Below are 12,089 nucleotides of genomic sequence, written 5' to 3' on the forward strand. Positions count from 1 at the left end.
GCGACGGGGTGGCTCAGTCAGTTAGGCATCTACCTGGGGCTCAGGTCATGACCTCAGAGTCCTCCGATAGAGCCCCCGTTGGGCTCCCTGCTCAGCGGGAGTGTCTGCTTCTCTCTCTCCCTGCTGCTGCTCCCTCCTCCTGCCCCCCCCCCCCACAGGCCGTGCTTGATCTCTCCCACTCTCCCTTCTGCTATCTCTCTTTCAAATAAATAAATAAAATCGTTAAAAAAAAAAAAAGAATCCATCTCCATCTGGAAACCTATAACAAATAAATCTGATAAACAGAGATCTCTCTCAAAGAAAGTACTTCAAAGACCCATTTCAAGAATGCTGACTGATGACATACCTGGGTAAGATGTGCCCAGATCCCTTTAACCTTTGTTTACTTCACAGGATCAATTTCCAAATGCAAACCTGTGGTCCTAGCTCCACTACTATATTCTCTGTCCCCATCTCCCCAAGTAAAGCAACTTCCCATTAACCCTGAAATTCTGAAATTCACGAGCCTTTAGGTTTCAAAAAGAAAAATCTTCAAACCAAATGGAATTCAGGAAGTAACATAAAGATGAGAAAGGAACTGATAGAGCAGGCTAATGAGATGAGGCACGTGTCCACGGATCCCGCTCTGAGACTGTGCAGCTGGCTCTGAGGCTGCCTATGTAGGGTTACTGCACCGGGGTGTTGTTAATTATTTAAGTGAGAGAACAGGGGGAACCATCACCACATCTGTCACCCTCACACAGGAAAAACCCTCATTCATTGTTGGGCCAGATGTGTTTATTTGAAACATAGACTAACTAGCTACTTAATGGGTTTGAATCCTTAGCCAAAAGCTAATTAGGCAAACATATTAAGCATCAGTCACCTTACAAGGCTAAACTGTTTTTATTGTGTTGATTTTAATCCAATCTCATAAGAGAGCTCATCACCTACGAAAGTAGCTGAAGAAAACTCAAGGCAAAGGAAAGGTCCAAATTACTTGCAACATACTTAGAAGAACAACAGTGATGTCCCCAAATGCCCAATACATGAACAAATAAAATCTTTTCATGCTTTGCCTCAGTGGTATAATGTACTTGATACCAAAAAAAAAAAAAAAAAAAAGACCAAAAATACTTATTTTAGATCTCCTTCCCCCCAAATTCTCAGTTGCTTGTAGGTGAAATAGTAATGTCCAAAGCCAAACAAAGGACGACTTCTCGTGCCTCATGTTTATTACGCTCTATTTAATTTTGTAAAATGACGTCTCCTGGGTTTTTAGCCAATCTACAAATACTGAAGAATACCAGCACTTTCTACAGTCGTCTCTTCAAAACGGGAGTGCGGAGGGCAAAGTCTGTGGAGAACAAATTCAACGTCCGGGACGAACAGGCATATTGCATTTTGTAACTGATCTGGAGAAGAAAGTAAACTGTCTTCCTAATCCAATCACTGCTATTAAAATGCCAAGATAGTTTTCTCTTCTCTTAAATGGCACGCCACCCCAAAAAGATTCTGGTCATTCTTCTCCTATCTGATGTGTGCCCCTGCCCCCACCCCCAGTGATCCAAGGTATTCTTTTTGCTTTTATGTAACCAGTAATTCAAAATATTTGAGAAAAATGCATACATCCTCTCATCTAACAAACATCTATGGATCTGTTCTGTGTCAGGCATCGTGTTGGTGTTACAGACAGAGCAAAAGCAACAAAATTTAACCTAGCACGAAGGGAGACTCAAGAACAAACAAATAAATGCCTGGGAGAAAAAATTAGCCCTGAAAGACATGAAGAGGGAGCTCAAAACTTAAGAGGGGGAAGACTGTATTGATTAAAGAGGGTGACCAGGAAGCATTTCCCAAGGAGGTAACATTTGAACAAGGCTTGAAGTGGGTTCCAGTGAACGAGAAGAAGGGCACTTCAAGCATAGGAACAGTGAGTGGAAACGTGTCAACGTGGTTAAGGAACAGCAGAGAGACCAGCGTGACCATAACAGAAGGAAGGGGCAAAGGAAGCTGGAAGAAAGGGGGCCCAGATCCTATAGAACCTTGTAGAACATTGCAATATTAGATTTTTCGCTTTGAGTGGAAAATATCGAGGATCTGAAATGCAGGATGACATAAGTGACCGGCCTTAACAGGACCATTCCTGCTGAGGAAGGAAGCAGAAAAAAACAAGAGAAGCTAACGAACCTTGCAGATTTTGTTTTCCTCTAGTCTACATGCGAGATCAATATAAAGTAATCCTCTAACTTACTTACTATCCTAAACATATTTGTATCCCCTACTGTTGGGCTAGGGAACATCTGAACTGTCTCCAATCATTTCCTTCACAAAAGAGAGGGGGAAAAAATCACAAAGAGAAAAACTAAATTATTAGTGAAATTACCTGTGTTTGGGTGCTTTAAATAAAAGTTCTTCTTCCAAACTAAATATCCCTTATTTTAACCAGCTACCATTATGGTTTATTACCATACCAAAGAGCATGAGAAAACAGACATTAACAGGACCTGGATACAAATTAAAGCTCAAATATTTTCTAGTCCAAGGTATGTCTTACTGAGCCATGTTCCTCCTGCTCTTTTATATTGATATTTAAATACCATAGGGGGTGGCTGGGTGGCTCAGTCGTTAAGCATCTGCCTTGGGCTCAGGTCATGATCCCAGGGTCCTGGGATGGAGCCCCACATTGGGCTGCCTGCTCCATGAGAGGCCTGCTTCTCCCCTCCCTCTGCTGTGTTCCCTCTCTGTCAAATAAACAAATAAAATCTTTTTAAAAAGTAATAAAAATAAATACCATAGGAATTAATCAAAATCTCACTTTGGAATGTACACGTGTGTGTGTATGTGTGTACGTACGTGTGTAAACGTATTATTCTATGAAGTTTGAAATAATGATTGCAGCTCTGATTATTTAAAGGCTGTAGCAAGAGTTCTCATACCCATCCAGATAACTATTTATAGGGCCTTTTAATCAGTATTTAAGAAACAAGATAAAGCAGACATTAGCATTTTCAACCTACTAAGCGTATATTATGTATAGTTATAGTAGTTCAGAACAGTTTGCCTAGAGCTTACCATTTCATGTTTACTCTGTACATAAAAAAAAGAGGCAGTAAAATAATTAATGTATATTTGTCACCATTTCCTAATAATTCATAGCCTAACATGTTTTTTCAACGTTTTTAAGGAAGTACTTACTCTCCCACTTTATTCAGGGCAGGTGCAGGACAAAGCATAGAATTAAGGTCCACACTTACTGGATTAACACCTAGAAAACAAAATGCCACTGAATTCATACAGAGCTCTACGTATCTCACACAGTTTCATTAATACTATGAAAAATCTAACAGCAATCAGGTCAACGGTGAAACATTAGATACATTAGCATAAAAAAACGAACAGATTCTCATCTAGAAAGAGAAGGAAAAGAAAATGAAAAAATAGAGGTCATAAGGCTCATCGATATACAGTATTGGCAAATTATAAGTTATGGCTTTTATTAGACTAAATTCACAAATATTTGTAGAGACTATAAAATTATCATCTTCTCCATCTCCGTTTTTCATCATCTCTGTTTTCATCATTTTCATCATCTCCGTTTTTCAAATATCTTAGACTTTGAAGGATAAATGATATATATTTTTAAAAAACAGAATTTAAAAACAATGGAGACAAGATGAATATCCAAGGAAGACTGAATTTATTTCAGTTTAATAAGATAGCTGGATCTTACAATAAATAAATAAATTTCATAAAAGTAAATGCTTAAATTGCCCTAATAATTTTAATAACATATGGGGGGAAAATCTGACCTATAAATATTCAGAGAAGTTACATAAGCAAATGGATAATCCTAGAATGTGAGGGATGGAAACACAATCTGACTCCCAATTATTTCTTCAGTGATTTACTTTAATAAACTTAATTTTACGTAGCAAAGGAAAAACTATGCTTATACTACAACCAAATATCTACTTATACTCAAAGGGAGGCAGGTGAAACTAACTCTCAGATTCAGATGAATAAAAATATTCTGTCCTTGGGGCGCCTGGGTGGTTCAGTGGGTTAAGCCGCTGCCTTCAGCTCAGGTCATGATCTCAGGGTCCTGGGATCGAGTCCTGCATCGGGCGCTCTGCTTAGCAGGGAGACTGCTTCCCTCTCTCTCTCTCTCTCTCTCTGCCTGCCTCTCTGCCTACTTGTGATCTCTCTCTGTCAAATAAATAAATAAAATCTTTAAAAAAAAAATATTCTGTCCTCTTCAGCTGCGGGATCTATTCTGGAGAGTTTGGTACAAATACTGTTGTCTTGCCTTCCCAAAATGAGGATGCTCACAGGAGAGGCAGGAGGTGATTACGACCTTGCCCATGCTGAGGTCCTCCGCACGTCCGCTCAGCAAGCACACACTGAACGGCTGCTGTGCGCAGCCAAAGCCACACTACTGGGATGTTCAGTACCATCAGGGAAGCAGCAAAGCTTACATGCCCCCCTCAAAAAATAAATCTATCAGAGTTCACAGAGTTCCAGCATCTGCCTTACAAATTAAAATCTTAGAAGCCAATATAATCGTCGATGAGGGAAAAGTGCCTTAAAAGAGACCCAAAGTGCTCAGAATATTAGGATCTACTGAAGGAGCTTCTTGCGCAATGGAGATCAAAACATCATACCCATCTGCTGTTTGGAAAGCCACATTAGGGAAAATAAAACCTAATTGTGTAAATATGATAATTATCAGCAAACAGCCCTGAGCAGGAGCTGGAGATCAAAATATGTGAACTATCTAAAAATATAAGATATACAAAATATCCGTAAGACGAAAAGCCTATGTCCAGGAGCTGCTGGGCAAACTATTGGGAAATTAGATTAAAAAAATGAGTGAGAATAAAATAAGGTAATAAGCAGTAGAACAGTCCAAGAGAGCGGATTTTCAGGCAAGAGTGATAATAAATAAATCTGGGGAAAGAGGCAGTTAAACCCAGCAGTTGACGTCCACACAGAGGACGATCAGGAAAACTGGGTTCAACTCTCTGCTCTGCCCTTTCCTGACTATGTCACCAAAGACAAATCATTTTACTCTTCCCGCCATTAGACCATTATCTGTAAGATGAGGTTTCTTAGGACAGGGTTCAGGATTTCTTAAGTTATAAACAAAGGCCGTAATCACTCAGTAACAAAAATAATTATCATTACTATTTGTACTATCACTGGACTTCATTTCTTCCTCCTATGATTAAAAAATAGAGCATGGTTGATTTCAGCTGGAAAGAAGAGAAAACGCGTGGTGCTTATATGTCATGCAGATACCCAGGCAACAAGGAGACTACGAGGAACCTACTCCTTGTGTACGTCTCATTCACAGTGTAGGTACAGAGAACACTTCCGTCCCGACTGCCCAAGTTGAATCCTCTTCCGGACAAAACAATCTGAAATTCATCTAGGAGGAGAAAAATAAACAGTTTAATCCCTGCTTTACAAAAAAAGAAAAAAAAAAAGACATAATTTGAAAGTATCAAGATGCACAGAATGCATTTCTTCATAGTATTAAGCCTACTAGTAACAATGAAGACATGCTTTATTTCCAACTTTCTTTCTTGGGCCCTCTAGTGAAATTCAGGGAAGATACCACTTATTGCCACATAGGAAGGCATTATTTTATTTTTTAAACAAAGTGTTTTCCCATAGTAACCAGGATATAAGAATTGAAGCCTAACAGTTATTCCCACATACCACAGAAACTTCCCCTAACCCCATCTTCTCTGTACCCAGAAAAAGAAAGAAAGAAGGGAGGGAGGCGGGGGGGGGGGGGCGAGAGAAAGAAAGGAAGAAAAGGAAGGAAAGCGGAAGGAAAGGGAGGGAGGGGGAGAGGGAGAGAAAGAGAGAAAGGAAACAATAGAAAAGAAAAGAAGGAAAACTTCCCCAAATTCTATGGTTAGGAAAGTATCAGCAGGAAAGAAGCTTCTTTGTTTTTCTCTACTCTAGGGTATGAAGGTATGGGAATGTAAAGAAAATTACTTATTCATGATCTCTGTTTCTTAGAACTGTCGTGTGTTGTATTTTCTTTAATCTGACAGCCCATATGGAGCTCTTTCACGGTTTCCTGACATTACTAACCGGTTTCATTCTGTTGCATCCAAATTTATAACTCACCAAAGGTCATGCCTTTTGGACTATTAACGATCTACGGCCAGTCACTAAAGAAAGTTTATTCAGCTGATTGCTCAGGACTCCTATAGGAGGAGCTGTCATTAAATGTTAGTAAAATAAAATGCTAGAAACACAAGTTAACTGATCAAATATCTTGATCAGCATTTAACTGTCTGCTGTTTACTTATAAGATGCACGTTAACTACTTCAACAGTGATTACCTCTCAGTCTTCTCAGATGATCTCCTATCTACCATAATCTAACATGCACACAGTAATTTATTGAGGAAGAAAATATTGCTATGCCACTCTTCATTAAGTATATTATAAAAGGAATTTCACTTAAAAAGTGCAGGTAAAACTTAAGATGTGACTCAGCAAAGAAAACAGGGCTTTCGAGTCAGAGGGACAGAGTCAACGAGGGCAACTCCTGACGCAAGTTCATCATCCTGGGCCAGGGGTTAGGAAACTGCCGAGGGGCGCCTGCGCGGCTCAGTCGTTAAGCGTCCGCCTTCAGCTCGGATCATGACCCCAGTGTCCTGGGATCAAGCCCTGCATCAGGCTCCCTGCTCAGCAGGAAGCCTGCTTCTCCCTCTCCCACTCCCCCTGCTTGTGTTTCCTCTCTCGCTGTGTCTCTCTGTCCAATAAATAAACAAAAATCTTTAAAAAAAAAAGGAAAGAAAAAACTGTCGAACTGTTGTCAGGAAGAGCAGGTAAAATCATGAAGGCAGGGGACGCTCTGGGATGGTCAAATGCACATTCCTCTTCGACGTCCCAATGACAGTTAAACAGGGAGTCTACAAGATACAGAACTTAAGACCGTCTCCAACGGTTGGGAGGCTCCGTGGGAAATTACACAGCACATTTCCTCTTCCACTAGGCCCAATACTCTTCCTTTTCTAGATTAAAAGGAACTGCAAGTCAGCCTTGAGGAAGGCACAGAATAGGCCAGAGAGTATCACATTCTCCCTGGGTAAGGATGGCTTGGGCGTGCTAAAACCTGGGTTTGCTCTAGCGCCGGCTAAGAAAGCCACCTGCTTCTTCCCGCCGTCCCCACCGTCCGCCCTTCCGTCCATCACTCCTGTGCGTGCCCTGAGCCGGTGGGAGCCGTGCTTTGGCCAGGTCACCAAAGCATGCAGCTCAGAGTCCACAGATACAAGACTGTTTGTACAACCAGATAAAAGGGAAAAAAACCTCATATTTTATTTTACTTGTCATAGGAAAGGTCTCAAACATGAACTAAATATACAGAAAATTCTAAAAGCCTGTCACACAATATGTTCATTATTTAAAATAACACTCCAATCTTAAAAAATTTGAATTTAAAATAGAAATATTTCAAGGAATTATTTAAAAATTCTTACAGAAAAGGATGCCAAAAAAGTTAATTTTGTTATTCTCTTTCCAACATGAGTTTCAAATCATATAATTTAACGAGGGGGAAAAAATACAATTTCTTACATGGTATTTTTAAATTCTAACCACTTACCCCCCACACAGACACTTGAAGGCCGCAATTCCAGGATTTCAGTGCATGACCGATCGAGTATCTAAAAAGGAGAAAAGAAGACCAACGTAGAGAATTAAATTCTAACATGCAAAGTGAATTATAAGATTGCTAATGATCTTAAAGTCTTCCCGTTAACTTCATAGATGGCAGAGAAAATCTACGATCATAGACACGGCTCTCAAGCCCTGAGAAAATTTCTGCGCTGTCCTTCAGTATACATTCCAAGCCTATTCTGTAGGAATAGTAGGAATCAGATTCTGTAGGAATCAGATAAGGATCTGATTAGAGTAAATTCAGATAAGCACAGATAAAGCAGATGTTCACCTCAACGTCTGGGAGCCTTGAACACAAAGACAACTACACTTTCCCGGTTGCCGTAAAATCTAGGCTGACTTTCCCCGTTGGGCAAAAACGAGAGCACATCAGACCTCCTGCTCAATTATGCTAATTTAATATGTTTTTTATTAAGAGGTTCAATAGAGTATCAATAAATAAACATTTCTTTGACTGTGGCGTTTCTATTCAATGTCTCAGCCTCAATTCCCACAGATGACAATCCCCCTTATGTGCACCAAACGTTACAGCTGTGGAACACAGTCTCCCTGTACGAGCCAAGTATGACCCTCAAAAACACAGACTCCGGGGACCCCTGGGTGGCTCAGTTGGTTAAGCAGCTGCCTTCGGCTCAGGTCATGATCCCAGCGTCCTGGGATCGAGTCCCACATCGGGCTCCTTGCTTGGCGGGGAGCCTGCTTCTCCCTCTGCCTCTGCCTGCCACTCTGTCTGCCTGTGCTCGCTCTCGCTTCTCTCTCTATGACAAATAAATAAATAAAATCTTTAAAAAAAAAAAAAAAAAAAACACACAGACTCCGCACTCCAGCATCCCCAGAGCGCAGGAACAGAATGGCTCTTCTTAGCTTGTTCCGAGAAACAGAAACCACCATACAAGGCCCAAGGCTACAAGGGAGAAACAACGATGATGCAATAAATGGCTCCTAACGGACACAACAAGCCCGTCTTTATTTTTAGAACTGCTCTGCACTACATTATCAAATTCAGACAAATTCCAGATGATCCTGGGAGACATTCCTTTCTCGACAGAGCTGAAGACGGATGACGGACAGTGGGCTCCAGCCTCTCCCACTCAGAGCTGGAACAGGAAGGAAGGAAGCAGAAACACTTTCCGTGCTTTCTTGAATAACAGAAGGATAAATTGTCAGACTCTAAAACCCAGCTGGGAATTTCTGTCACTGAAGAGACATCATGGAGAAGGGGGGGGTCACTTGTACTTTTTAAGATCCCTTCGCCAGTGGATCCACTTTTCACAAAGCAATTGAAGGTTAAGTGATTGGGAAACAAATAGAGTAAAATTTTACGTCTGAGAAATTCTGGAGGAGGTCTGTTTAAACTCAGGAATGACCAGAGATGGATTCCACAGTCACCCAAAGGCCTTCCATTGCCCAAAGACCTCCTCTTGGCCTGCTATTTTATCTCCTATAATCAATACTCCTCTCGGGAGAATGTACCGCACTTTAATTAAGAATTGGGCAAAGAGCTGAGGAACACTGTCAAACACTGACGCACCTTGTGGAGGGGAAGAATCCCAATATTTTAACACCATACAGGTAACAAGACTCAGAGGGGAACAGAACAGAAAAGTTTTGCTAAAGGAATATGGAGCTAAAAAGGTTCCAACTAACCAAAATGGAGCATTCTAGCTTCGGCTTTGGCCAATCTGAGATAAAAGAACAGGGAGCCGTGCAAATCGAAGGGTCAAAGGGAAACACAAAGCCTCCCCATCTATTTGACTTGCCAGCAAGTCTGAAGGAATTTATTTTAAAACAGATCCCGTTAAGGAGGCTCCTGTGAAGGAATGTCTTTCAGGTCACAATTTTTTTATTCATTATTTTAGGCACACCTCTAGCGCCATTACTGAAAAATGTTTCAAGCATCAAGAGAAACTATGAAAGGTTTAAAGTTTGAATCCACTGGAAATCACAGCTGTGTTTTAAAGATTCCTTAGAATAAGGTACATGGAGAAATTACAAGATTTTCCAAAGGCCAAGAAGATGCAACCCAGAATGACCAGTGGGACTTTCTAAAATTGTGCTGGTTTTCTCTCTCCTAGCAATATTGACCATAAATAAATCAGATCTCAAAATATTTAAGACACGTGTGTGTATCTTGACTTCCTCTTTTAATTTTATGTAATCCACTGAATAGTTTTAAAATGATAGTTCCAGGGGTGCCTGGGTGACTCAGTGGGTAAAGCATTCCACTCATGATTGTCTCAGGTCTTGATCTCAGGGTGGTGAGATCGAGCCCCACATTGGGCTCCATTCTGGGTGTAGAACCTACTTGAGATTCTCTCCCCCCGCCCCGCCACTCTCTAAATATAAACAAACAAACGGTAAGAATCCAAGAATAAAATGATATTTCCAACAGCAAGATCAAATGATCAGTTATTGTGGCACTCTCCTGAAGACTGGAGAGTAAACCGCTTTAAGGACTGTTGCTATACATTTCTGAAGCCAGTCCCCATAAGCTAATTTCATTTTTAAAATAAAGGTTCAAGATCATCTAGAAATTTATTTTCTATTCAACTCTGAGAATAAAGAAATCAAGTCACATTAAGCAGAAACTAAGAATAACTAAAGATTGGTTATATATTGCAAGAAATTGTGTAATATACATTTATACCTCAGAATACACATACATTAGTTTAATATTCGTACTTATTTTAATAAAATGAACTGTTTAAAAAAAAGATTTTACTTATTTATTTGACAGAGAGAGATCACAAGTAGGCAGAGAGAGCGGGGGGGGGGGAAGCAGGCTCCCTGCTGAGCAGAGAGCCCGATTCGGGGCTCGATCTCAGGACCCTGGGATCATGACCCGAGCTGAAGGCAGAGGCTTTAACCCACTGAGCCAGCCAGGTGCCCCAATAAAATGAACTTTAAAGATATGATATTACTGAATGGAAAAGTGACTCGAGGAACACATTCATTGAAAGGCAAGCAGTAGACCATGAGTCATGAAAGTGGCATCACCATCTGCAGGAAGCCGGCTGAATTCCCCACAGGACATTACCTGCCCTTCTCTGAAGTTTGTGGTGATTTTTTTTTAATTTCTTTGGACCTGATGTTCAATTAGTTGGGTATATGAATCACCTCCTCTATTAGAAGACAAACTCTTTGGTATAAAAAGAGGGTATCACGCTGTACAATCCTCTTGGGACCAGCACATTGTTCTGTATGCACAGCACAACCGATACATGGTTAGGAAATACAGACTACATGAATTATTGAGAATATTAAAAATATCTATCTAGTAAGCAAGTCAACAACCATATTGTGACAAAGATCAGGCAGAATAAAGTTAATTTATGTGAAAAAGCATCTAGCCCTCCAATAAATTGTGACTGCTGGAAATCCAAGAACTCATAATTTCACAAAGTTCACCCAAACCACTTCCAAATGAAAAACAAAGAGAGGGAAAGAGAATGTGGTGGGGAGGGAAGAGAGAAAAGAAAGTGTGTGCTTTTTAAAAAAAGAAAATACATCCTAAATTTGGTTTTTCCATCTAGAGTTTACCATCTAGAGTCCCTATATTAGGCAAATAACTAGAAGTCAAAATAATCCAATGTCTGTATACAGATAGTTTTCCATCATTAAAGTATTTAAACAATCAGTTCCAGAAACATGAAATAGTTTATAATCCATTCTCCGCACAAGCAACTGCACACAAGTCAAATGCTCAAGATACCAAAATAGGTCTATTATATTAAAATTATCATCACCAAATGGCAACTGACAGAGAGGACAAATATTTTAAACACTCTAGTTAATTTTTACTAAATTAAATACTGTTATTGATTGATTGAACATTGGATCAGGTGTCCCATCTACGATAACTGACGCATTATCTTTCATACTCTGCATTTCCATCATTGTACAACACAGCATCTTGTAAGGATGTTTCTTCAAATATGTGTTGCCATCTGTCTTCATTATATCTCAACAGAAACGGAAAATAGTTTCCACTAAAGGTCGGCCTTGGTTGACATCAGAGAGAGCTAATAGCACCATAGACGAAATTTAAAGACAAGCCAAATGCTATTAATAAAACTAGGCACTTTAAGCCATGCACACACTAGATGCAAAATTGCATCATTTGAGATTTTGAAGTATACACACACACACACACACACACACACATATATATAAAATTGGCAAAGAACTTGATGCTCACCATGAAAAAGAAGTATACTACCTAAGCATCTGTTCACTCAAAAAGTAATATCAGTGTTAAGGAATAATTACAAATGAAAATAACGGTACATTATTACTTAATCCCTATTTTTAAGTCCTCAAATATTAATAGGGATAACAAAAGCCAAATTTACTAAAAGTCAAACTTCCTAAATTTAGTACAAATATCAGGAGTCAAAAATGCAAAAG

The 12,089-nt window shown here is 39.8% G+C and overlaps 1 protein-coding gene across 2 annotated transcripts in view; it reads right to left on the bottom strand.

Moving 5' to 3' along the window:
* The window catches only part of ANTXR2 (ANTXR cell adhesion molecule 2), a 150,154-nt gene that overhangs the window by 102,278 nt on the left and 35,787 nt on the right, over nucleotides 1–12,089 (bottom strand). For both annotated transcript variants that reach the window (XM_047719646.1, XM_047719647.1), the window contains exons 8-10: nucleotides 7,609–7,669; nucleotides 5,312–5,410; nucleotides 3,178–3,247 (exon numbers count right to left, since the gene is read on the bottom strand). In XM_047719646.1, coding sequence (XP_047575602.1) covers nucleotides 3,178–3,247; nucleotides 5,312–5,410; nucleotides 7,609–7,669 — 230 coding nt within the window. The remainder of the gene's footprint in view (nucleotides 1–3,177; nucleotides 3,248–5,311; nucleotides 5,411–7,608; nucleotides 7,670–12,089) is intronic.

The sequence above is a fragment of the Lutra lutra genome, chromosome 2, assembly GCF_902655055.1.
Source record: "Lutra lutra chromosome 2, mLutLut1.2, whole genome shotgun sequence".
Classification (NCBI taxonomy): Eukaryota; Metazoa; Chordata; class Mammalia; order Carnivora; family Mustelidae; genus Lutra; species Lutra lutra.